Source organism: Neovison vison, chromosome 11 (genome assembly GCF_020171115.1).
Source record: "Neovison vison isolate M4711 chromosome 11, ASM_NN_V1, whole genome shotgun sequence".
NCBI lineage: Eukaryota > Metazoa > Chordata > Mammalia > Carnivora > Mustelidae > Neogale > Neogale vison.
The window spans coordinates 103,186,485-103,214,317 of record NC_058101.1 but is presented as its reverse complement, the minus strand read 5'-3'; the positions used below and the strand labels follow the sequence as shown (position 1 = coordinate 103,214,317).

General features: G+C 35.6%; 2 protein-coding genes across 6 annotated transcripts in view; one reads left to right on the top strand and one right to left on the bottom strand.

Annotated features, from left to right (window-relative positions):
- INTS12 (integrator complex subunit 12) lies at positions 1-23,276 on the bottom strand. Of its 2 annotated transcripts, none has more exons than XM_044224360.1 (7): positions 23,184-23,276; positions 17,630-17,794; positions 13,655-13,807; positions 11,726-11,913; positions 10,088-10,247; positions 5,352-5,498; positions 1-1,506 (listed from the first exon to the last, which is right to left on the bottom strand). In XM_044224360.1, exons 2-7 carry the CDS (start codon positions 17,783-17,785, stop codon positions 922-924), a joined length of 1,389 nt encoding a protein of 462 aa, XP_044080295.1. In that variant the 5' UTR covers positions 17,786-17,794; positions 23,184-23,276; the 3' UTR covers positions 1-921. The 2 variants fall into 2 exon arrangements, with proteins under 2 accessions (XP_044080295.1, XP_044080296.1); XM_044224361.1 differs by having other exon boundaries at positions 23,118-23,198.
- Positions 23,277-23,357: 81 nt separating this feature from the next.
- GSTCD (glutathione S-transferase C-terminal domain containing) overlaps positions 23,358-27,833 on the top strand; it is a 125,342-nt gene continuing 120,866 nt past the window's right edge. The window contains exon 1 of one of the 4 annotated variants that reach the window (XM_044224358.1): positions 23,358-23,433. The gene's annotated coding sequence lies outside the window, so the exon portion shown is untranslated. Of the gene's footprint in view, positions 23,561-24,791; positions 24,818-27,833 lie in introns of those variants that run through there. The other 3 variants (XM_044224356.1, XM_044224357.1, XM_044224359.1) reach the window with 3 other exon arrangements.

Below are 27,833 nucleotides of genomic sequence, written 5' to 3'. Positions count from 1 at the left end.
CTTCAGAACAATTTCAAGATTTAATCATGATATTGGAGCTTCTTTTATACAAAGTTAACTAAAATTAAAACTGTAACACTTTTGGGCAGTAAAAATAAAGCAGCCCCTTTTTCCTTTCCATGATATAGCAGAAGGTATCTGTATGTAAATAACTCAGAAATTATCCATCCACAAAAATTCTTGGAAGGGGTAGTTTGTTCAAGAATTCTCAGGAATATAGATAACCAGAATAAATCAAAATTCAACATTTATTGGTACATACAATGTGCGTATATTAGACTGGCAATATGAGGAAAAGCATGCAATGGGAGAAAAGTACTGCATTATGGGTGTTCATAATCTATTGGAAGAGAGAGATCCCTAAATAACTGATACAAAGTGATAAAAATAAAAGTAAGGATATAATACAGAAATATGAAAAATCAATTATATAAAATTCATTTTGAAAATGGGGAGATGAAATATTTGTGGGGGAGAGAGAGAATCAATTGAAATGAGGCCGGGGACTAACACGGACTATCTGGAATATTGGGGGGAAAGTAGGAAACTTTATATTGGGTCATTCCTGCCACCTTGTAAGGCACCTTATTCAGCAGGATTAATTCTTGGGGCTTTGCTAGAAGATGAACTATTTCTTTTTTAAAAAATTCATGTATGCTACCAGTCTCTTGGGATTCCAGAAGTTCTCATCAAGAATTAATCATTTTAATCATTGTTTTCACATGCTAAGGAAACTGTTAAAATAATGTTAAACAGACTTAAAATAGATTTCCAAATTTTGCTTAAAAACATTTAGCATTTGACAGTAAGAAATAATAGAAATTTCATTGTGAAGATTTTTATTAAATTATAGTATATTACAGTTTATGTCCTAATAATAAGATTTTAGGGTAATGTGATATGAAAACCTACTTGGCCACATTACTTCTTGAGTTTCTTCTGGGCAGCTTTCTTCTTGACCATCTGTAATCGCTTCATGGCATTGAGCTGTGATTCTTGTGAAGTTGGACCTTTAAGGGATGCTGAGGGAGAGCTGCTTGATTCTGAAGTGGTTTTGCTAGTGGTACTTCCACTAGGCCCTGATGTCCCACTATTTCCATTCCCAATGAGTTGGCTGGTGCTTCCTGGAACTAAACTACTTGGACTAGGAAGACCCACTTTGCTAACATTGTCACAACTAATGGAGCGACTAAGGCCAGTTTTGCCCAAAGTTAGAGGTGGAGGTGGTTTCAGTGGTACAGTGGGTGCAGTGCTGTTACTGGAACCTATTTTGGAACCTATTCCACCTTTAGATGATGTTGCCAGACCAGTTAAACCCACAGGCTTCTGGTTAGTTGATGAGGTAGCAGGCTTCCCACTATTATTTTGGGTTGTTGAATTCAATTTTGCTGTTGATGGACCAGCAGAGGAAGTTTTAGCTGCAAAAGCTGCCCATCCAGTTAGGCCACTAGTTACCGAAGAGGAAACGCTGGTACTAGAAGAATTTCCTGAAATAGCCGTGGATGTCTAAAAAAAATAAAATAAGCATGGTTTTAGAGCTAAATGTAATTAACAATTTAATATCTTAAATATATAACAAGTTGAATTGTTGGATATTTTTATAAAAAAGTTATGACTTGGGAAATTTAAATCATACCAACAAAATTAAGTTCTTACGAAACTAATCTGAAAAAACACAAACAATAACGCTTATCCATAGCTAACTGATGCTACTATATCCAAAGCAGAAATTCTGAGATGTCATATTCTTGTTCTAATGATTCCAAAAAAGAAATGTATGAAATTTGTTTTTGGGAATTGCTTTTAGATTCAGTTACAAGCACTCTTAGAAAAATCAGATTTAATACTTTAACTTGTTTTTCACCCAAAAAAGGTATTATCTAGTTCAGTGAAGTACCTAATTGTTTATACCTTGCTCCAAATGGCTTGTGGATCATTTCAAAATAGAATCCACTCTTATTGGACAAAAATGCTTAAACCCAGGACATTTAGAAGATGTCTGAGATAAACAGATTCATTTGATTATTATTTATTGAGTGAATTAATGTGTCAGATCCTGAGTCCATTTTTTTAAAATAAACATGTTTTGTTTTGAGCAAATAGCTCCTGAACTGCAAAATATATACAAATGTGCAATGTTAACTATTTGGAATTGTACAGCTCTGGTGATATATTAAAAAGGTTTCATAACTTTTTTTTTCATAATTAATTCACGGTTTCCATGAAGCTATCACCCAAGAGATCCCTGCTTTGTATAAAAGATTTTATCAGTTGCCTCAAAAGCTGCACAGTGACATTTGAAATAGGCCTGACTCACTCCCAGATGAATTTCTGAAAGATGTAACACCTTAGTTTCTCTAACTTCTTTGGCTAGTCAAAAGCTAACAGTGACACCAACGTCATTGTACAAATAAATATTGCCCTTATTCACATGAGAACAATTTTTTTTTTTACTTTCACATTAGGTAAAATTGGGTTTTGTTACTATTAATTATAAACTGAACTTCCTACCAGCACTCTTTCTACCTTTATATTCTTAAGATTCACGAAAGTGTTAAATTTACCTATAGGTAAAAGATTAAGTCTTACAAATAGTATTTTACTTAAAAATATGATAATTACCATGCCTAAAACACATACAGTTGTACTTCAGACCTGAACTCTGGGAGAGTTGTTAGTTCTTACAAAGTAGCCTTCAATACTGTCTGCATGTAAACATTTAAAAAATTTACTTATTTTATTTATTTTTAAAATATTGCATTTATTTATTTGAGAGAGCAAGAGTGAGCGTGATCACAGAGGGAAATGAAGAGGAAGAAGCAGACTCACCACTCAGCAGAGAGCCTGATGTGGGGCTTGGCTTGTGCCAGGACCCTGAGATCATGACCTGAGCTGAAGGCAGACGCTTAACCAACTAACCACCCAGGTGCCCCTATTTATTTATTTGAGAGAGAGAGAAAGAGAAAGAAAGGGGGAGGGGCAGAAAAAGAGGGAGAAACTTTAAGCAGACTCCCTGTTAAGTGTGGAGCCCAAGGCAGGGCTTGATCTCAGGACCCTGATATCAGTCAGATTGACCAGAGCTGAAATCAAGAGTCTGCAACTTTACCAACTGAGCCACCCAGATGCCCCTGTGTGTAAACATCTTTAACCAGTGTGAAAAGTAATCAGAATAGAGTGCTGAGATACTTATTTCATAAGAGGAAAAGTCCAATTTTTTGTTCACATACTCTGAAAAACAGAATTTTTTAATAGTAACATCATTTAGTAACTCTCTTATAAGGATATCCAGAGAAGATAAACCACAGATAAATTATACATTCCTGGAGGAATGCACATAGGTAATGAGAAAAAGTTAAAGGAAGCAAAAGGACAGAAGTGCAGTCAACTTGTATTAGTTATGAAAGATGTAATTTTTTTCCTTTTCTATTAAACATAAAACTGTCTGCCATATGGCTAAATGATCTTTCAACAAACTTCACAAACAATAACCCATCTGAAGTAATTAAAAAGCCCACGACTTAAGAAGTATAAACAGTTCTGTGTGTATAGCATTTTAGTTTAATGGCTTCCTGTTACAGGTATTGCTTTTCAACAAAATGACATATGGCTTATAATACTATTAGGACATGAAAAAGTAAAATAACACAAACAATGGAGATCCAAGTAATCTCTCAGTACTTTAGTATAGATAATAAGTTTCTCAGCTATTTCTCAAATTTTTAAAAAAAATGTATTTATTTATTTGACAGAGCGAGAGATCACAAGTAGGCAGAAAGACAGGCAGAGAGAGGAGGGGAAGCAGGCTCCCCGCTAAGCAGAGAGCCAGATGCGGGGCTCAATCCCAGGACCCTGAGATCATGACCTGAGCTGAAGGCAGATGCTTAACCCACTGACCTCCCAGGCACCCTACTTCTTAATTTTTAACTATTAATATTTTCTTGCCCATTATCCTAGCTAGAAAGCCATTTGCTTTTCTATATGTAAAAGGAAACAAATATTTTTCATAGTAGAAATGTATTCAACTTTCATCATAATAAACATCAAAGCCTCTAAATCAGAATAAACATGACAGCCAAGGCCTTATTTTCCTTACAATGGTTACATGTTGGATTTCTTAAAATTAACCTTTAGTAGTAACAAGTTGGTATAAATATCTACTTAAAAGTGATTTAAGTATAAAATACAGCAACTCTAATTACTTTCAAAAAATTATTCTTCACTCTATTCCAACTCACTAAGTTTTGACATGGCAAATATGGATATCCTTTGGATATTAACTCTTCCCTGGAAAATTAAGTTTAAAAATTGATCCGTGAATAAGATTATTAGTATCTTCCTCAGAGTACTTTACATTCATAATTTTTTTTTTAAAAAAAGACTTATTTATTGGAGAGAGAGAGAGCAGGGGAGATGCAGAGGGAGGGGGGAAAGAGGGAATATAGATCACATCCCCACTGAGCATGGAGCCTGATGCAGGACTCAATTCCCATGGCCCTGAGATCAGGACCTGAATCAAAACCAAAAGTAAGATCCTTAACTAACTAGGCCACCCAGGCACTCCTTTACATTCATATTCTTAATCATCACACCAAGGTTCTTGAACTTAGCTACTTAGAGTCACTAGGACAGTGTAATATTTGAAATTTTCTGGGATCAACCTTTGAGAATTTGGGACTAATATTTTTCTACCATCTTTAGTACTCTGCTTAAAACTGGAATGTATAACTCAGTAAAAATATTGTTTTTGTTATAAAATAAGGTTAGAAAAATATTTTATTCCATGATATCAAAATGCCAAATATTAATAATAATGTAGTGTGATTTCAAGGATGCAAACCTAAGAATGAGAAAGGTGACACTTTCACCAGATAATCTGGTCCCTTTGTATAAGGAGTAGGTACCTTGAAAGTTCATGATAATGATGGAAAAAAATAAGACAAAAGAAGAAAACTTCTTCAATAGCCAATAAGGAGGGAGGAAAAAAATGCTACAAGGTCACTCTGCACAAGTAATGTGAGGAGCAAAATTGCTGTAACTGAGGGCAGAAGTATTTAGAATTTAAACAAAATTCCTGATTAGAGATAAATGCCTGACTACACAGAAATGGTAAAGAATACCATTTTGGAATGCTTATAGATCTTTCCTAATGGTGATAAAAAAAAGAAACAGAGTTAGATATTAAATAATTATACAAATGTTTCCTTTCTACCTAATAGTAATAGTATTGCAGTCTTTTTCCAACATATTGCCATTTAGTATATAAAGTTACTCATCAATATTTTTTTCAAGGAAGTATTTTTGAATCAACTAAATTAAAATCCAAGCTTAGATAAAAATGGAATGTACTGTACCTTGACCTCTGTTCTCTTAAATGCTAGAAAAGTTGTCTCTTGTTTGAGTTTAGTTTCTGGTTTCTTAACCAATGGATCTTTGACAGCTGGAGCTACAGAAACAACTGTGGGGGCTGGTTTCTGTGGTGGTTTCTGAGTTTTTTGAGCCTGTAAAAATCAGAGAATTAAATTAGACACAAAATCTTAAAGGATGCATAAAAAAAGACAATAAAAAAATCTGTCACAGGACTCTTCATTGAATTGAAATACAGTTAAACATTTAAAAAATATTGTGGTAACACTGAAAATATAGATTCTTGAACCAATTATTTTTATCATCATTCTATGGATGGCTTTACAGATTTTATTCATTTCTAAATAGTAAAGATATTAAGCTTTAGAAATCATGCAGATTAGTTTGATAATACCATTTTAATAAGACAAACCAAACTATTTCTTTAAAAAAAGGAAAATCACAAATTACTTGTAACCAGTTAGCTTCACTTGTAATGAGTCCATTTATTTATTATGGCTAGTTAAAGACTTAAAAGAGTTTTTTCCTTGATGTTCAAGTACAAATCTCTAAGTAACTGAGGGTGAGTTTAATGGTAGTTCAGATCAATTATATGATCTCAAATACGAATGTGGCTAAAAAACTGTTCATGACAAATGATGTATCTTCTTGAGGTTTTTTTCACACTGAAGAAGCTGGCATGCTAAACTCCTTGAGAAAGTCCACAAATACAATTTTCTATGTTATTAAAGAGGAATCTGTATCCACTGTTCCTTTATAAGCATTTTCAGTTTTATTTTGACCAATAATTGAGATTTTTCTTTATTTTATAACTTTGCATTCTCTTTTGAACTCTAATCATTTTTCAGATTATTAGTGTTTTCCAGGTAAATAATCATAACTATATAAACAGTACAGTGCTGTGTTTGAAAGCACAGTTTTTAGAGTCAAACAGAAATAGGATTAAAACCCAGCTCAGCTTCTTCCTTAGCTATGTTACCACAGGTAAAATATGGAAATCTCTAAAATCATCATTTTCTTCACCTGCAAAATGAGGATAAGACCACCTGTTTCTAAGGTGGGTTATGAGGATGAATTATGACTACCTAAATGTCTAACACGGTGTCTGGCACATGAGAGTGTAGAGAATAATAGTTTTTATATATTCATCATCATTTATATAGGATATGAAAACTGAATCTGGAAGAATCCATGCATACTGGATGGGGAAAGATGCTCCCAGCCAGTACACTGTCTGATAGTCTTAGTAAGACCATGCAGGACTTTATCAGGAAATTTATTAATAATCTGTTCCCATTAAATTTCAATGCAGTCTTTTTTGTCTGGACTTTCTTGTGTACACTTCTTGTGCTATGGTTTGCTGTACTATATAATGTTGGTCCTTACGTTTCAATTCAATGCATTTTTTATATTACATGTTTTCTGTATGAAAGTATACCTACTTCCAAACATTACTTATAAAGAGACATTTAGATCAAGAATATTATTAAGGCTGCTAGAAGACTACCCTTGGTAAAATATCTCTTACCGCAGGGAAGGAGGACCATCTTATTCTCTATTGCAAAACCAGGATATGAAAATGCAGCCCTCATAGTAAATCAGAAATATATGGTTCCATAACCATGGCTTTCAATCTTATACTTCCTTCAATCCACATCTATTTCAGAGGATAGACTCTGAAGACTGGTTTAACTTAGATGGCATTCCTTACAACAAAGCCAAGAAAGGGCCTTTGCCTAGAAGATCACATTTGGATGTTTTGCTGCTTCTACATCACCTAGCCATCTTACGAGTTGAGTGAGAAATACCAAAAGCCCTTGGTCTTTTGCTGGTAATACTAGTTTTGGGAACTAGGATATTAACCCTGACTTGATGCTGCCCAACAAAGGTATATAATTTTTCACTGGGTGAGTGCTTCACACACTGAAGAATGTATGAAATCTCCCACTCAGGGCAGTAACTGCCAGCATGACAGCGATCAAAAAATACCACATATTTCTAAATGCTGCTGAGTAGGTATGTTATTACCTTAGATTGAAAACCACTGCAATAAGTTATAGAAGTCTCTGACATAGGGCTGGGGCAAAACCCATTACCTGGTAAAGAGAACATTATAGAACTGAAGAATGATCCTGGAGCCTGCCACACACTATCACCACATTCTTAGCAAGGTCTTCCTATAATAATATATAATATGTGTACTGTAGAATCTGCCCTTCTTAGACAAATTAGTGTGAGGAGAATGGGGATAAAAGATACTATTTATAATATCTCTGAGATACCTTGGAGCAATAACCAATGCATATACACTGAAAGCAACCATAGTTGTACCCATACTATTTCCAAATTCCTTTCTCTCATTAAACTTTGTGTTTATTGGATCCTGATCTTTAGGCTCACTTCAGATCTTGCCTTTTGGTATTTCTCTGAATCTAGTCTTGGCGAATTCTACTCATGTTTTAACATTAATCAAGGCTCTCCATTCAGTACTTTCGATTCTTAGACATATAAACTGAACTTATTGACTATTTTTGGTACTAATCCACATTTCCTCCATATTACACTACAGAAAACAACAGAAAGTAGGACATGTCCAATTCTGAGCTCTGCTCTAGTGCTATGCCAATCAATGAGACATGGTCTTACTGATAAATGAATTACACATTTAATTTGTAAAGCAGATGAAGAAAAGATACTGCAGATGAAGGAACGCTGAGAAGCAGAACATATGGGAACAGGAAAGTTCATCACATATTCAGGAAATGATACACCTAGCCTAACATGGCCAGAGTATATGGTAAAGTGGGGAGAGACATGAATACAAAGACAGACTTGGATCAAGAGAGAAGGTCCATATATTCACCGTAATGAGTATAACCTCATTATATAAGTAATGGAGAGCCACTGGGCATATTTAGGCAGATAACATTAGATAAAAAATTGAAAAGAACAATTCTAATTGTTTTTATTGAAGTGAGTAAGGCGCACTAAAAGGAAGCAAGGAGACAACTTTTTTTTTTTTTTTTTTTTTTTTTTTTGGTAACAGTTTTAGAGCCCAACATGGGGCTTAAACTCACAATCCTGAAATCAAGACTTGAGCTAAAGTCAAGAGTTGGATGTTTAAACAACTGAACCACCCAGGCACCCCAGAAACAAGGAGAATTCTTAAGGGGCTAAAGCAATTGACAATTAGTGGGACAGGGTAGTAAGGGCAAAATGAATAGATTTAAGAAATGAAGAAGAGGCACAACTAGCAAATTTGGTCAACAAAGTGGTATAGAATTAAGAGAGGCATCAAGGATAATGTTTTCTAGTTCAGACAACTGGGCGAAAAACTGAGTGGAGAAGAAAATTTTAATTTTAAAGATATTGAACTTAAAGTTACTGTAAGATATCTGGCCAGCTGCCCAAGTTCATTCCTGAAAGAGGGCTAGAACTACAAACAGATTTGGTATACACTGTCATAAAAAAAGGAGGAGAAAACATTTCAAAGAGAACAGTGCTTACTTTATTGAGACTTACAATAAAATAGCAATAAAAAAATCTTTGAAGATATACTAAAGAAAGATTGTGGTCACAAATTACTTATTTTTATTATTATCAATTCTTAGTGACTACTTCTATTAATGCCCTGGAATGTACTATACTGCTCACCCATAATCATTTGATTGATGTCCTGGAAGACTAGTTTAAATAATAAACTAAATAAAAACCAAACTAAGCAGAAAAAATTACATCTTATCACAGAAATTCCCTGTTACAAACTGAAAATATACATACTATTGAAATTTCACTAATTTTCAAAGTAATAAAAACATTTCCTATTTCTGATTTAACTGATTGAGAAGTAAAATAGGTACCTTGAATTTTTACTTTTAACAATGTACCTCTGCCTTTAAAAAGATATATTTGGCCAGGAAAGTCTATGTAGAAATTTATTTGGTTAACAGATGTGAAAACTCTTATCTAAGGCAGGGGAAGAAGGAGAGGAGAAGTCACAAGCAGGTAAGTCACTAAAGTAAATCACAGTTTCTTGATTCCTTCAAAGGAAAATGATAAAGCTTATTTATCTGCCTTTTAAATAAATAGAAATTACAAAACTATCCAATATAACAAGTGAAAACACATTTCAGTATGATGTTAAAGGCAGTTATATTAGCAAGCTGTAAACAGAGAAAGTACACTAGGAAAATGAGATTAATGGTCACTTGAAGACAATGAGAAGGACAGACTGATGAACTGAAAAACACAGATGGAAAGACATACATGCATATGCAAATAATGCTTCTGTACATAGTTTGTGAGTTTAATGGTTTAAGCCCACCCAGGAATGGACATTTTCAGTGTGTCCTTACCAGACTCACCAAAGACTAGGGCTTTGTATCTCACCATTTCCTACAGTATTTTATAGTATTTCTAAATGTTTGTAAATACAGTGACATACTGTATTTCAGTAATGTTCATGTTTTGTGAGTCTCTAATCCTGTTTATCTATATTAGAATAAGCTAAAAGCTCAACAGAGAAAAATGGATGTAATAGGTCCTTTAGGCATAGATACATAAATCATACATGTACATTATAAATACAAACATTTTAATAATCAGTGTATGTATTTTTTCAATAACTTAAATATTCAAATTTTATTTTGAAAAGCACCTATCAACAACAACAAAAAAATGATAGAGACTGTTTAAAAATAGAGAAAAAAAAAAAGATTCCTACCATTCTTTTCATTTGTCTGGTACATCGAGCACAATACCACACCAGACGAGGGTCATTCACTTCCTTGTCTGTCACCTGGGGCTTATGGCAATCTTGGTGGTAGAGATTATGGCACTCCTGACATTCTACTAATTGGTTACCGGATGCCACCGTCATTTGCCTAAGGAAAAATACCATTAAACATTGCACTTATTTGAATGCAACAATTTAAAGCCACTTTAGGGTTGTTTGGTAAGTGTGATATATAAAAGAGGGAAACACCTCAAACAACCAAACAGCAAAATAACCAACTGAAGCATGCAGCCTGCACGAGCATTCCACGCTCAAACACAAATGAATGTAAGGTACCCTAGTCACTGAATTTGGCTATATTTTCCTAGCCACTTCTCAGAATTTTTTTCTTTCTCCCAAGAAGGGAGACTCTGGCTCCCTTAGTTCCAACAGTCTCATAACATTTTCTCTATACTTCTATTAAATTCCTTTATATGCATTACCTACATGTTATGGTCTTCATTAATATATAAGTTCATTAAAATAAGTTGCCTATATATTTAAATTGACTTATGCATGAAGGTAGAAATAGGACCTAATTATCTACAATGCTTAGCATATTACTGTCCAGATAAGGGTGTTCAATAAATACATGTGTTTATCAACTGAATAGAATGTAGCAAATTCTATATCAAGAAAACAAAAATTCAAAAAGCAATCACCACAGCCTTAGACTATCCTATGTCTCCAAATGGAAGGTTAAAGTTACTAGTTCTCTCTCCATTATTACTTTACCATTATTTCTTATTTAAAAATTATAAACTTCATGGTAGATAAAGGCTGAAATAAATATATGTGAAAACAGTGAAGCTGTAACAAATGATCCTATTCAGAAGTACATTAATTCATTCTCTGTAAAGTTCACAAAAGCTTAGTTACTTAATCAGTCGTAACGCACCAGAATCTAACATTTCCATAAAGAAAACAGCAACAAAGATGGTAATCTTTTCTGTTGCGCTAGGCAGTACAAGTCATGAACAATTAAAAAAAAAAATTTAGCCCCTTGCATCAAGCAGTCTAAAATTCAGTTTTCTTTTATTTTTATAATGCATTTTCTAATAAGCAAAATTATCCATGTTTTATAATTATGTATCCACATATCAAAACACCACTCAGAATAACCTACACAATCCTTTGATTTCTTCTCCATTATTTGTAGGAAAAGATGTAAGGGTGTTTAGAAAATTATGTGTAACATTCTACTTTATAAGTATTATCAACAATTCAAAGGGAAAAAAAAGTAACAAAGACTTCTTAAAAAGAACCAAATAAATCTGAACATGTTCTTCTTCACTAAAGAATAAAGCAATAATAGTTTTCCTCTAGAACCCAGAAAACATTACTATGACATAACAGATTAAAGATGCCACAGTGAGGAAGATAAAATATTAGACAATTTTCAAGATGCTAAATTGTTATATGGGTATCTCATAATCTCATAGAGAACAGTCTACTTATCTCCTACCCACTTCCAAATTATGAAAACAAAATATAAACACCCCAAAATTGGTCTGTTTTTTTTTTTTTCCTTTTGTTTGCTCTCTTTACAAGAACAAAAGAATCTTTCCACAGAAAGGTACAACTTACCTACAAACAACACAGGCCAACCCCATTTCCATGGCAAAATCATCAGCACTAGTCTCCTCAAAACTGGAAAGGTCAGTCATGGCTAAATCCTTGCTAGTTTGGACGGTAATGGGAGAGGACCGTGTCTCTGGTTTCTCCAATCTAGGTTTCTTTGGAATATCAACTCCTTCTGCGATGTCTGATTTCATCTATAAAAAGCAGGCAATCAGAAAGTACCATGTCAGAATAAACCTTAAATCATGGAGAGATGGATATGATGGACACTTGCAAAGACCAAGTCCACCTGACAGATATTTTGTCATTTTAGGGACAGTTACAAACACTAAAGATCTGTAGATTTATAATAAATTCATAATCAATACATTACAAGAAAATAGCAAGGTAGAAATAAAAAAAGTTAGAACATTTTTGCATGTATCTGTATCTCTCCTTGTATTCTTTTATCCATTAAAGAATTCTGATTCAAGGCACTTACTTTTTTTTTTTTTGGCCTTTTGTTTCCCAATCAGATGCTGTGAAATGAGAAGCCACAGCAATAAAAAGGCTATTTTTAAGGCTACTTTTTATCTTAAATATTTTAAATTATAAACCACTGTTATTTAGGGTGCCTGGGTGGCTCCGTTGGTTTAGCATCTACCTTTGGCTCAGGTCATGATCCCGGCTTCTGGGATCAAATTGACATGAGGCTCCTTGCTCAATGGGGATTCTGCCTCTCCCTCTTGCCTCAGCCCCTCCCATGCACTTGTGTTTTTTCCTCTCCTTCTCTCTAATAAATAAAATCTTAACTACTGATATTTGAAATATATTGAAAATAAGTAAGTAACCATTTCCCAGTCATCCAGACACTGCCATATTTGCTCAAAGCAAATTCTGGCTCCTCTCTTTAAGGTATGTGTTACAGACATACCTGTCAAATTGGCAACAATTAAAAAGTCTGATAAGACATGGAGGATTTTCAATTCTTATACTTCATTGGCGAGAGTACAAATTCAGTATATGCACTTTGGACAGTAATTTGCCAATGTCTAGTAATATTGAAGATGTACCTATCCTATTATATATATTTATAGATACACCTCCTATAGAAACTAGCATCATGTGCACAAATTTACCTTTGAAGCTGCTTGCTAAAGCTCCATTGTAATAGAAAAAAGAAATAAGCTAATTGCTCACCAGTAGGGGAATGGATAAACTGACTTATTTACTGAGTAACTATTATGTGGTATTCAAAGCAATCTTCCATCTTTGTTATCAACGCAGGTGAATTTCAAAAGCACATTTCTTGAGAGATGAAAAAGTATGTCGCCAAAAGATATACGTGTACAGTGTGATACCATTTATAGAAACTTAAAAGTACAGAAAATACTACATATTTTAAGAATAGCCAATATTTAGAGAAAGTATGAAAACACATGAGACTAAAATACTCCACCTTGAGGGCAGGAATTACTAAAGGTTTTTTAAATGTATTTTTTACTAAGTGCTAAAATCTTAATAATTAACTATGTGCAAAAATGATTCAAAATAGGCAATCCAAGAATTATCTGTAGGTCTGTTAAGGTACATACCATCCTATAACAAATTTCGTGTTTAGTCACTTACATCTTTATTCTCTCCTGTCTCATCTTCTCAACAACTGTTCCATCTAGAATATTTAAGTTATGGATTAAAGTTTATACCTGAAATTAGTACATCCCCTAGGATTCAAATATGTATTGATAATGACTTCAGTAAATGGTTAAAAAAATGTAAATTTTACTCACTTAAAAAAAAATCAACCTCAGCATCTATAATTATCAAAATATGTTTACGGAGAAATTATGTACTTTACCTACTATTATGTAAAAGTGAGCACAGAAAGAAACATTGTTCCCGCCTAAAAGCGCAACTGATTTATTCTTTTTAAAGGTCGATTAAATTAATTCTTACTTTATCAGCTGGTCTCTTTTCAGCTTCCTTCTTTACTTTTTCAGTTGTGAGGGCCTTGCCATTACTATTGGCAGAAGGAAGACTGGATGATGTTTTGGGCTCTTGCTTAACAGAAATAGTTTTTGTGCTTGAAATTTTGGGTGGCTCCACATCCTAAAAGATAAGATAAAAAGATACTAATTAAATGTCCTAACAAACTGTAAAAAGTAGATCATAAGTGTAAACAAATTTTAGTTAAAAATTAAGGTATGTCTTGACCAATGTAAAATCCATTTCTTTAAAAAGATTTATTGAGAAACAATTGATATAAAAACTGTATCTATTAAAGTGTAAAACTGGTAATTTTCACATGAAACCATCACTATAATCAATATGAAGTACATATCCATCATCCCCCAAAGTTTCCCTGTGGCCCACTGTAATTATCTTAGAGGTATACATCCTAGAGTAACTATGTCCCCCACCATCATCAGGCAACAACTGACCTGCTTTCTATAACTATTACTTTACATTTCCTAGAAATTTATATGAACAAAATCATATGGTACGTACTCTTTTTCTACCTTCTTTCACTCAGTCTATTTATTTTGAAATTGACTCAGGCTGAGTATATCAACAGTTCATTCCTTATACTGCTGAGTAATATTCTATTGAATGGATATACCATTGTTTATTCATTTATCTATTAGTAGATATTTGTTTCTAGAGTTTGGGGCTATTCCAAATAAAGCTATTATGACCCTTCACGCACAACTCTTTGTGTGGACATTTACTTTCATTTCTCTAGAACTAATGTCTAGGAATAAAATGGCTGGATCACATATGGTAGGTGTACGTTCAACTTTTAAAGAAACTACCAAACCATTTTCCAAAGTAGTATACCATTTTACATTTCCACAAGGAGTATATGAGAGTCCCAGCTCCTTCACATTCACATCAACATTGGGTATGGTTGATCTTTTAATTTTAGACATTGTAATAGGTATATAGTGTTATATCACTGTGGATTCAATTTCCATTTTCCTAATGTCTAACACTGTTGAACAGTTTTTCAAATGCTTATCTGCCATATATATCTTCTTTGGTAAAGTGTTCCTTAAAATTTTTTGCCCTTTTTAAAAAAATGGAGTTGTTCATTTTATTACTAAGTCTAGAAAGTTCTTCAAAGATTCTGGATACAAGTCAGATTCTGGATTCTTCACAGATTCTGGATACAATATCAGATACTTGATTTGCAAATATTTTAGTCTCTGGCTCGTCTTTTCCTCCTTGTCTTATATTACCACTTTGCTGATATTTACACTTGCTATCTATTGCTAATAGTATAAAAAATTTATGTATACAATACCTCCTTGGAATCACCCTGCAAAAGAGAAGAGCATTTCCTTCCATTCTAAATAAACTAGAACATCTGAGTGCAGACTACTTTTTTGTAAATGTATAAAAATAAAGCAAGAATGATATACATTAGCTTCAGAACAGTGGTAACCTCTGAGGAGGAAGAAATGGGGAAGGGATAAAGAAAAGGGTTTTAGACTTATTGGTAGCTACACTTGATTTATTGTGCCACCTGTCTAGATCTAGAGGCCAAATCCGGCCTATTGCCCATTTTTTTATAAAGTTACATTAGAAGACAGCAATACTCTCTCATTTATGTATAACCTACAGCGCTTTCATGCTATCATGGCAGAATTAGATCATTGTGACAGACAATGTGGCCCCCAAAACCTAAAACATTTACTATTCGATACTTTACAGAAAGTTTGGTGACCACTGGTATAGCCTTGGGAAAGTGATGGAAAAAATGTTGGTAATGGTGATTAAACTTAGAAGTGAACTATTTCTCTAACATAAAAAACTAAAAAACGTAATCTTGCAGCATTTGAAAACTATTATCTAAGTCAACTAGAGTTACAAGTCATTGAAGAATGAGTTAAGTTCTAAGTTCATTATTTCTTTTTCTTCTCTTCCCTTTTTTAATTTTTTTAAATAAGCAGACTACATGCCCAGTATGGAGCCCAAAACAAGGCTTGAACTCATGACCCTGAGATCAAGAACTGAGCTGAGATCAAGAGCTGATCTTGATCAACGCTTAACTGACTGAGTCACTCATGCACCCCTAAGTTCATTATTTCACATTTGACTTATTTAATGATGTAAATGAAGTATCAACCAATTTTTATGTTGATACTACATTTAGAGAGCCAGTTGTTAATGTTTATAAGTATACCACTGCCTCCAGGTGATTTATTCTAGAGATGGAAAGGAACAGCTAAAGGCTACAATTAAGTGAATCCATACTTTTTATATACCTAACAGAGTATATTCTCTAGGTTGATCAAAAGAAGTAACTCCATTTAGAAATCTAAGGGCAGGAGGCTTTTTAATTGAAATAATTTTTTTATGTACTTTAATAGATGAACTTCCATCTGTTTTAAAATCTCAAAATACAGTACTGCTTCTTCAGTAATAACAGGTTTTTCCTATTAGGATAATATCAATAGTCAGAACAGAATAAACTTAATAGTGTATTCTGTAGAGTTGTATAATTTGATCAGGTTGAACTCACTGAACCTACCAGAATGAGGATGGTAGAAGAAACAAGGACACACTGCCCCTACTATTCAAAACACAGTAAAATGGCTTGAGAATATGAGAGTTTGTATTGAAAGAAGATGGGGGGCAAAATACCACTGTTTACTTAAGCACTGGATCTGGGACTTGGCTGCTGAGTCTGACATTTGGGCCTGACTTGAGTTTGAGAGTGTGGATTACACTGAGTGAGTGATATAGTTCTATCTTCCTTTAGTTTGGTGTCTAGGTTCAAAGAGCTGGGTGACTTGGAGTTTCAGGGCTCTAGAGACTTAGGAAGGTTTAAAAGAATGTTATCAGCCATTACAAAATATAGCAAGAGTTGCCACTCATGAAAAGCCTACTATGTACCAGGTAGATACTACACTAGGTAACTTACATACTTTATTTTTGGTTAATTACCACAGTTTTGCAAGGTAATTTTTATTAAACTAATTTTACTTTTACTAATAAAGAAATAGAGGCTGACTAAAATGAAGTTACTATGCACCTCATTTTCCTTTTTTTTTTTTTTTTAAGATTTTATTTATTTATTGAGAGAGAGAGAGAGAACGAGCAGGGGGAGGGGCATAGGGACAAGCAGACTCCTAGCTGAACCTGGAGAACCCTGTGCTGGGCTTGATCTCAGAACCCTCAGATCATGACCTGAGCCAAAGTCAGACGCTTAATCAACTAAGCCACCTAGGGACCTAGCAGTTTCCTTATTTTTAAATGAAAATAAATAATACCTCTTTCAAAGGAGCATTATGACAATTAAAACTAACTATACACATATATCATGTAGAAAAGTACCTTAAACACAATAAATGTTCAGGATATAATATCTATTACCACACAATTAATAAGAGGCAAGCTGGGATTTAAAGCAGGTTTGGTTCCAAAATATATATTCTTTTCACATAAAGTCATTTGGCTGCTTTATTATTATCAAAGTTGGAGCCACAAAGTTCTCATAGTTCATTCACACCTCCTTTTTCCATTAAATTATTCTACCCATATTCAATCCACTTCACTGCAAAATCTGTCCTTTTACTTTATGGTTTTTGGCCCATAAAACATTAGAGAATAATTACAAATTATGGTTTCACCCAGAAGCTTAAAAAATATTTTGCTCATAAAGAATTAGAAATTAAATCATATATAAGTGGGTTTCTCTACAAATAAAGTAGTAGAATATCCCTCCCATCCAGCTAACTTTTCTATGTAATATAACAATTCTTTGAAAGCATGATAGAAGAAAAGAACACTAAAAAATATAATTTCTTCAAGCCTCAAGGAAAGATTATGGCAGAGAGACTATTTTGAGATGGTCTAAATATTAACACTGTTCTACTACAGGCCTTACAAAACTCTGTCCCCCAAGCTTTTTATTCACACAGGTACCTTCTGAGATGGACGGTAACTTGAATCAATGCCCCGAGCCAAAGATTCATCAAGTAGTGCCTTTAGCTTTTCTGCAGAATCCTTACTCTTTGAATGTAAGAAGCCTAGTGCTTTCAAAAAAATGGGATCAAGTTCCAAGTTCACAGTAGCTGCCATTGCAAACACCTAAAGAAAAAAGAAGGGTGTGTTAACTTAGAGACAATGAAGTTATCTATGTTAAAGTTTATTTATTTAATTCTTTTGTTTATAATAGGTAATATTTTGCCCATGATACAAAATCTGAAATGTCTAAAAGGTTATTACAAAATAAAGTAAATTTGTTATCCTTACCAATTCTTTTCACCTGAAGCAAGAACATTATCAGTTTTGTATGTATCTATATCCACGGCTAAATTTTAAATCCAGATAAGCTCCTCCTTGCCACAGAGCCCCTTCCTAACTCTGTTTTAAAATATACATTAAGAGTTCAGTGTATAGGAATTTGATGTGTTTAGCTCAGGTTTACTATATATCAAAATTTATTCTCTCGAGCCTTATTTCCAGTGCCCAAAAAAAAAAAAAAAAAAAAAAGATTCGGGGGGTATGTGTCACAGGAGGGCGATGTTTAAAGGAAACATTAAGTGATGAGCTATAAAGGTGTTGGCAGCTTTTGATGCTGCAGCTTTTACCTCAATTATATTTTCTTTTTATCTCCTTAGTCCTCAGCTCCAATCTTGAATGACTCAGAAAACATACTAATGATAATCTTATTGAATCACATTTAGATTGTGGTATCTCATGCATTAACTTATTTTTAAAAAGCAAGGTCTCTAAGGAATGGTGCCATAGTTACTACAAGAAAAAAAAAATATATATATATAGAGAGAGAGAGAGAGAGAGAGAGATCGACTGATCTATCTATATTTATATCTCCCAAAGGGCCTATGAGAATGCTCTGTGTCATTAGGAGCTTAAAATATAGTGAAGATGTACATCAAAGGCTTATGAAATTCCAAACATTAAAAAGTTTTGTTTTCAGCTAATACCAATCCTATCATGTGGTTCTACTTCTTGTGTCACTTTTTCAAATTCTTCTCCAGGCAAGGTATTATTAAAATAAAAGTGTATACTTTGTGTTGAATCCTTTGATCAATATTGTAGGGCTTGAAGTTGTCTTCTACCCTTGAGGTTAATATTGTAATAATGCAACACACTTGCACTGTTAGAGTTAAGGATCTGTCAGCAATTCCACAGTAATCTCTCATTTTCAGGGGTTTATAAAATCATTAAAACTTGCTGTAGGTTGAATCTTGGCATATGAAAGTTCAGACTGAAATGAATTTTGTTTGTTCCTTACCCATCTACTTCTCCCCAATCCTTCTCCAACTTTGACAGGAAATACACACACACACACACACACACCCTTAGGCCATTTTTTTTTTAAGTTTTCAAGACAATATTAGATACTTATCTGACAGCCTCAGAATTATTATCAAATTCTGTACTCTACTAAAATATCTGAATCACTCGTGAATCCAAAAGCCAGTACTAATAGGAAAATAACCTACCTCAAACAGTTGGATTAGTAATTTAATGAAAATTGAATGAAAATTGAGAAGCAACCTCTATCACTAAGATGGTATTATTCCATACATCATCTATATAGATGATAATGTACAGAAAGGTCAAATTTACTCATGGTATAGGCTGGTCACTACAGAAAGGTCAAATTTACTCATGGTATAGGCTGGTCACTACACATATTCTCAGGAGAAAACAGTTCCTCATTGAAATGTCCACAATAATTTAACTGAATTGTACTGCTCAAGGGGAATACGGCGTATTGTTTTATTGATGTAACTTTCTATAGCTAAACAGCAGAGTGTTTACTTATCCAAAACCATCTGTTCTTATGAGACTAACCAAAGGGTTAATATTGAAAAGAATCCTTTTAATATACTAGAAAAACCATTACTTGAAATTTCTATGCTGAAAATCAGAAGCAAATTATTTACTGTTATGTAATTCCATAATCACCAATAAAAAGTCTGCATTACAGATTAGGTGACAAAGAGTCAACACCTAGATAATAAGACCAGGGAAGTCATGTTATCAATACCAACATTCCAACTGGAACCTTGGGACTCAGTTCTTATACTATCCTGCAATTATAAAACTGAATAGGCTTTGTACCCACACTCTAAATTACTAACATGTCCCTCTAGCCCGGTGGTCTTCATAGCAGAATATAGGGGGAAAAATGTAAGAATTTCTTTTTTTATTAAAAAATAGCTATTAATATACAGAATGATAGCAGTGTATGCATATAATTGATAACGTATATGGAAGTATGCTCAATTTTACACTCATGAATAATGAGACAAATTTGGAGGCCACCGCTTTAGGCTATCTAGCAACTTCTAGTTTACCTTTCTTTATTATGCATACATCAAGGCTGCTTTAAAGTACAAATTACCTTTCCCTTGAAAAACCTTGCAGTACTTTTTCAGCTCAGACCTTCTCTTTCCACACTAATTTCATTGCTAGTTGCCCATTGTCTTCTAGCCCCCACTCATTACCAATATATTTCCCTATGTTTTCTACTTTTTTTCTTAAGCACTCCTTGTATAGCTTTACCTTTTCTACTTCCCCCATGACACCACCTTTTTACCACCGTCTCTCATGTGGTGTTCCCTTCACTTCCTATTCATAGAGCAAAGAGGTCTACGGAGATGTAATTCCATATTGCTGCTTTTGGAAAAACATTCCATGACCACCACTCATCAGCATCTTCTCTTGAAATCCACACCTGTACCTTCAAGGTTGCTAAAGTATGGAACCACATTTTCTTTCTCCTCCTCCACACCTTCATCTTCAGCGATGCTAAAATTGCATCTGTATTGATGATCTCCAGCTTCCTGCACTTTTACTTAAAATCTTCAACCTAAGGAGCTTCATCTTCAGCCACTGAAGCTTGAAACTAGCCATAACTATTCTACTTTTTTACTATAATATCCCATTATTCTATCTATTCCACTGTTTTGACCCAGAAATGTCTTCAGGGTACGTGGTCAACCTTCCTTTTGGTTTTCTGTTTGGTTTTTGCCCCTTTTCTTTCCTTCAGTTCCATCTGCACTTTAAATTTATAGAAGCCTCCAATTCCTTGTTCCCTCTGCTTTCTCCATATTGGCACCTCCTTGTTCCAACTTTTTTCCCTCATCAAAGTAGATGGGCCTAACATAAAACACTCATAGTTATGTGTTTACCCTTTATATTTTAGTTTTCTATCTTACTTTTCTTTACTACTCTTCCATTGCCTTCTCTGGTTTCTATTCTCCTTACTGGCAAATGCAAACATAATAAAATTTATTTTTCATCTATTTATGTCCTTAAAGAGGTCAGCAACTAATTTATCAATTTACCTCCTTTATTACTTCCAAAAATATTTTCCTGGAATTACACCAAATTATGTTACTTTTATACAATCCTTCCCTGTATATTCTAAAATCCATGATCAAAATAGACTGGAAAAGAGCCATATCATTCTTATGGAGGATTCCAAAAAACAAAGTCCTGTGTGTTTGTGTGTATAGATAAAGAGAGATCGAGGTCCCTTTTCAATGACTGACACTCTCCACTGATCCAGTCTGGGGCCTACATCTTCCCCTCAGGGAGGCGGCTTATTCCTTATTACTAAACAATCAGCAGGCTTTCCCTATGGATTCTGACTCTGCAACATTTGTCACATTTGTTCCATTTTTCACTTCCACTGCTACTACTCAAATTCATGTCTTTATAAATTTTGTATTATAGCAATAACCTAGTTATTCTCCTTGACTTCAACACTGTTGTCATATTAATATTCCTCAAACACATTTTTCTTTCTTTTTTCATTTTCTTGCTCAAAAAAACTTTCTACTGTCTTCGAAATAAAGCCGAATTTCTCCACCTACCATTTAAAAAGACTCCTTAACTGGCACAAAAATTTTAATTCTTCATATACGGATTTTCCTTACAGCAGAGCCATTATCTAGCTTTGACACTTCTACTTATTTTTCTGGAAGGTTTTTTACCCATTTTTAGATGTCCAAATTCTATGTTCAAATATTATTTCTCATGAGGATTCTATTCACCAATAGTGTGTCCTTCTCCACCCCAAATACTACTAATAATCTCTCCCTCCTAGGATATCTCATATAGTGCTTTCTTGTGGTACTAGGGCTTTCTACCTTGAACCATACTTTTTTTTTTTTCTCCCTAAGTGTTACATTCCCTATAAAACTCTGAGTACCTTAAGGAAGGGAGGAAGTCTGTATTTATCTTTTTGACTATCACTTTGCTACCTTGCAAAGTACCATAAAATAATGGCTACGTAATTATTAGGGTTTCAAGTAAAGTATAATGATTTTTCTCCTCCTTCTACATAATTCTAACCACTTACAAAGTCCCTTTGCAAAAAGCAATAAGAACAAAAGTCAAACCCAACTTCCCTGCATCTCCCCACCCCCCCAAACATGGAAAAAGCAACAGGAAAAGCAATATAAACAAAAACCACCTCTTCCAATACTAGAGACCTGTACCATGTTCCTGTCTGCAATCTCTCTTCCCAGTACTTTACTTGGCTTAAATTCATCCCACTCGAGAGTAGCTCCATGAGGGCAAGGGCTTGTTTTATTTAGTTATAAATCTACTGTTTAAAATTGAGGCTCTCAAAAATACTGAATGAATGAACTAGTTTTTTTTTAAAGTATCACTTTCTGCAGCATCTGCAATGTCTCCAACCGAAACTGGATCTTCACAATGCTTAGCCCTAGATCCCACTTCTCACCCTACACGCCCATCTTAGAAAAAGTCCAAAGTTGATCATCTGCATGTGCACACACAAGATAAAGGCAACTGAACCTTATTCACACTGAATGCACTGTTAGGGTTGCCATCTCGTAACGGCTCTAGAAAGCTTTGCCCTCTCTGTCTTTGGACGCTCTTGCGACCCCTTCTAACAAAAATCCTTTCAAAGATGCTGCGCATTTCCATCCTCTCCTGAATTCTTCTTGGCCCTGGATTACACTGAAATCTTAGGGACTCGTCTGGAAACGCAGAGCAAGCAGAAGACTATGATTCCAACCAACCAAGGGACAGAGAAGCTGAAAAGGGGCAGCAGACGCTCAGAAAAGGAATTCCGATCCTTTGATCAAAACACGACACCGAAGGCCTAGCACGGGGTAAGGTCTCTAAGGAGGGACCCGGAGAGAAGGTAAGAGGCGGAAAGAGGGAGCTGCATGGACACGTCGCCAAAACCTTCCGAGAAGGGTCCGAGACAGACTTCCAGGAGCCTAGTCCCTGGGGCCGCGCCTCAGCCGACGAGCCCTAGCCCGAAACACCCTACGAGGAAGCACAACCCTCGCTGAAGGGAGACAGCGGTCAGCCTGGGGCGCGCGACCCCCCGCAAATTACGAGGTTTTCCCATGAGGAGCGAGGAAACTCAGACCCCACGCAACTACTCTCCCACCTCGCCTCGCGGAGGTCTCGAGCCTCCCAGAGGCGGCTGGGAGCCGGCTAGCTCGTCACAACTCACCGCTCCGCCCCGCAGCTTCGTCCGTTCCCGGAGGCCCCTTCCGAACCGCTCCCGGAACTAGCCCTCTCCGCGGACGGGGAAACAAAGGTTCCTGCAGCGGCGCGAAGAGGGGAACTTTTTGGCTGTGCCACGGTAGGAAGTGGCGTAACCGCCAGTTTCCGGTCCGCCGGATTATGAATGACGGCCGACGCCGCTGTTTCCAAGAGACCGTGCCTCGTTGTTTCTTTCCCGGCCTTTCTGGCAGCCAGAGGTCGGTGGGCGAAGACTCGCAGAAGCTGCCTCCGAAACCTGGCTCGAGCGGGGTGGGTAGGCGCGGGCGGCTTGTGTCGCTGACACGCTCATGCACCCTCCCTGCCTGGCCGCGCCTCTGCGACTAGGTAAAGAGGGCGCTCAGGCCGCCGGCTCCGCCGTCCCCCGACCCCCCTGAGTACTCCTTGCCTCTGGAGGAGACTGGCTGACGCTGCGGGGTGGAAAGGAGGGGGGCGGGAAGGGCAAGCGCCTGGAATTAGTGGCCCGACCGATCTCCGGTTTGGGGGCCCCTCAGTCTCTTCAGACTGTCACAGCTAATGAGAGAACGGGTGGAGGGCTCCGGGCGCTTTCTCGGGTTTCCCCCGGCCAGTCCCCGTGGCTTCCTCGGCTCCTGGGGGAGTGGAGCAGCTTCTCGTTGCAGGAGTCTGTGGAGTCGTTTCCCGTTTGCTGCTAAGTGTAGTTTTAAGACCTTCTGGCACGCTTTAACTTTTTTCCTTTGGCACTTAGTTTTTCATTCCACGCTTTCCTGGTTGGAGAAAGCACTTGTATGCACCTTAACAGTTGCTTCAAAGGACTTGCTTTGTTTGGGGCCATTCGTTTCTGTTACACTATCGAAGCAGTGTTTCAGGTCGGTTTTAAACTTCTGTGTAGAAAGTTTGAGTTTAACTTGCATGAAAATTGCTTTGGCTTCTGAAACATGTACTGACACCCGTACTTCCCGTCCCAGCTCGACCTGGTTTGGGATTAGGTGGCTTGTTTTTTTCTCCTTTATTCTTAAGCCCGCGATCCCATTTCTTGTCACAAATTCTCGAATATCAAGGAAATGCCAGCATTTGATCATCTATCTTGTGTTAAATTATTGATTTAATAGGTTACTGCTTTTTCCAAGTTTATCTGTAGAAAAAGTATTAGAGAAAATGAAAAAGCTGGCAAGGATTAGTGGTGTGGCAATTGTAAACATGGTCATTTAAATATTGTGAAAATAAATTTTTTGTTATAAATGCAACTGAATGATTTGCTGTCATATTTAATAAATCAAACTTTAAGCTTTGTGAGTTTTTTTTTTTTTTTTTTAACTGCCTGGTGGGGAGTGTACACTAAGCGGATTGCCTTAGGGCATGCATACTTGCTATGTGAGGTTATGTTTGAGTTACACCTGAAGACATTGTTTTAAGAGGTCTAATTTTATTTATTTATTTATTTATTTATTTAAAAATCTTATTTATTTGACAGACAGAGATCACAAGTAGGCCGAGAGGCAGGCAGAGAGAGAGGAGGAAGCCGGCTCCCTGCTGAGCAGAGAGCCCAATGCGCGGCTCCATCCCCAGAGCCTGAGATCATGACCGGAGCGGAAGGCTGAGGCTTTAACCCACTGAGCCACCCAGGTGCTCCGAGGTCTAATTTTAAAAACAAGTCTGTAATGAGATCAGTGAGATTTGAGAATTGTTTATATCAGCGTTTCTATTTCATTATTACTATTTTTTTTTTACCGTTATATGTTTGCCTGCTTTAAGCAAAGCTCAAACTTAAACTTACTTAATATTGGGTCCATCAAGTTTAAAAACACCACCACCAACCTGTGTTTATTTTGTAGCTTTGGTATCACCTGTGATTTGAAATAAGAACACTGAGTATCCAATTAGCCTTTCTAATAGCAACAATCAAGCAGGCCTTGAAACTTAACAAATTCTGTAGGCCAGTCAACTAAAACACCTGTAGTATATACAGTTCTTTAATAGAAGTTGTATTTATCTTAAAGTATTAAAAGTAGCCCACTGATTTCTGTTAGGGTTAGTAATTAGAATACAAGGATTTAAAGGATTTAGATCGTAACAAGCCTAGGTATTGTTTGCTATGGGAATTCAGTAATTTTATTTCACACTTGCTAACATTTCTAGCATGTTAGCATTTTATGCTGTGATCCCTCTTAATTATGAGGTCAGGCTTAGCAGCAAGCATTATGATTCTGTGGCAGCAGATCGTTTCCTGATTTACCAGAGAGATGACACACTTCCCTAATGGCTAAAGTTACAGTAAGCTTTTTCACTTTTAAACCCACTTTTTGCCCAGATAAGAAAACAGCTAATTTTAATTATTGACTTTTGTTCTCTAGGACTTAACTATATATATCCCCACATTACATAATATGATGGGCACTGAAGCAGCTCAACTTTTTTTCTTTCCTTTTTAACCATTAATATCTAAGCTAATTAGCTGCTATCTAACTGTAGAGGCAAGCTTTTATATATATAAAATACAGATAGTAAGAAAATAGGGTGAGATTTGCAACCAAATTGTGTTATTTTGTGAAATGTATAAAACACAATCCAAGTTCCAATATTCATAATGTAGAACATTGGATATGGTAAGGAATTTAAACGAGTTTAAATTTTAATCTTTCAGACAAAATGTGATTCCTACCTGTAAACTGTTGAACTATTTATTTTGTACAAAATAAGCAGTTAATATGCAGGTAGACTTAGGGTATCACATATTCTGTCATTTTGTGACTTCCTGTCACAGTAACAAATCGGTTGTTTTAGTACTTGGTGGGGGTGGGGAGCTTTTCATTTTGACATGGATCCTAAAAAGTTTTTGGAAATATAAAGCATAATTTGTGACTTCCCAGCCAAAGTTTGTTTAATAGTGTTAATTGATAAGGAATTTTGAGATAAATTACGAATGAATCATAATATTTATTTACAGGCTTACAATGTAATAAGCATTGTTAGGTTCTCACGGCACACTATGGTAAATCTGATTGTCCCCATTTTGTAAATGAGGAAGCTGAGACACAAAAAAGTTCTATATTGCTATTAAATATCAGAACCAGGATTTAACAACCCTAGTCACTCCAGAGTCTACGCACTTATCCATTGCTTTATTTTTCTTGGTGTATAAATATTCTACTGTATAAAATCTAGTTGGGTTCGTACTTCTCTTGGCTCAGTTTCTGTATGTACAAAAAGTATACTTTCTTTACAAGTTAGATTCAAGTTATATTTTTCCCAATTCCACTCACAACGGTGATACTCTTTCTTCGTTTCAATTTATAAGGAGTTGGTTCTTAAAATCAAAGAATAGTGTCAAGAAGAATGAGGCTGAAAACTGAGTACCAAGAATTAAGTTCTCAATAGTATTGTCATAACGATTACTGATATTCATTATGTACATTCATTCACTTCTTGAACTAAAATTTGAGTCCTCATAAGCATTGGAGATAAAAGGTTGGGTAGTAAGACCTATAAAGAAAAAAAAAAACAACAGATAAAAGACTAGGAGGTGATGGAAGTGCTTTTTCAGTTCAGGTTGTCAGGGAAGGCTGCTTTGAGTTATTATTCAGAGACCTCAATGAAATGAAGGAGCAAGCTAGGTATAAGCAACAGCAAGTAGAAAAAATTCTCAACTGGGAACATTCCTGGCTTCTTCCAAGAACAGGGAGAACTAGCTGGAGAGGAGTGAGCATGAGGGAGCAGAAGTAGGGGATCAGGTCAGAAAAAGATAGGTAGGGTCATGGCAGCCATAGGCCATAATAGGAAATTTGGTTTTTTTTTTAAACTGTTTTGGGGAGCCATTGGATGGTTATGAACAGGGAGTGTGAACTGACTTAAATATGTTTAAAGGATCACCCTGATTTTTGGAGAGTGGAGGAAAATTGTTAATAGATGTTTGTAGTAGTCTCATAAACAGAGTTTATATGACTTAGGTTGATAGTGGTAGAGGTGCTAAGAAGTTGTATTTAACATATATTTCAAAGGTAGAAAGAGTAGCTTATGAGAGAAAAAAAAATGAGTGAGACTTCAGAATTAAGGGCCTGACCCATTCATGTGGGTGAATGGTGTTGTCATTTTATCAATAAGGGGGCTACTAAGGGAGGGGGAACAGGTTTAGAAAAATGTCCAAGGGAAGATGTCAAGTAGCATTGTAAGAATATGAAGTTCAAGGGAAAGGATGTGATTGAGATAAAAATAGGAGTCCTAGATGATAGTTAAACCTGTAGAATTGGAGATCACTTAGCATAGTACTGTTATTTTGCTAGTTGTGGCCCATTAATGGGTCGTAAAATCAATTTAGTAAGTACTAACCAGTATTTATTTATATATTTTAGATAGATAAAGTGCTCTGGAGCATGCCTATGGTGGGAAGGCCAGCCCCACAGAGGGAGGAGAGTGGAGGAGAGAGGGAATCTCAAGGAGACTACCCACTGAGTGGGGACCCCAAGGCGGGGTTCGATCTCATGGATCTCATGACCCATGAGATCATGACCTTAGCCAGATTCAAGAATCAGACCCTTAAACCAACTGAGCCACCCAGGCGCCCCTAACCAGCATTAAAAAGAGGAGAAAGGGAAGGAAGAAAACACAGAATAAAAAATATCAGCTATATACCATGTAGTAGGAT

Bases quoted from the DNA above. Each gene is read 5' to 3' on its own strand.
- INTS12 (XM_044224360.1), bottom strand. From the start codon at position 17,785: ATGGCAGCTACTGTGAACTTGGAACTTGATCCCATTTTTTTGAAAGCA. The intron at 13,808-17,629 runs GTACCTGTGTGA...CTTATCTTTTAG, and splicing joins GTTACCGTCCATCTCAGAAG to GATGTGGAGCCACCCAAAAT. The intron at 1,507-5,351 runs GTACAGTACATT...TATTTTTTTTAG, and splicing joins TTAAGAGAACAGAGGTCAAG to ACATCCACGGCTATTTCAGG.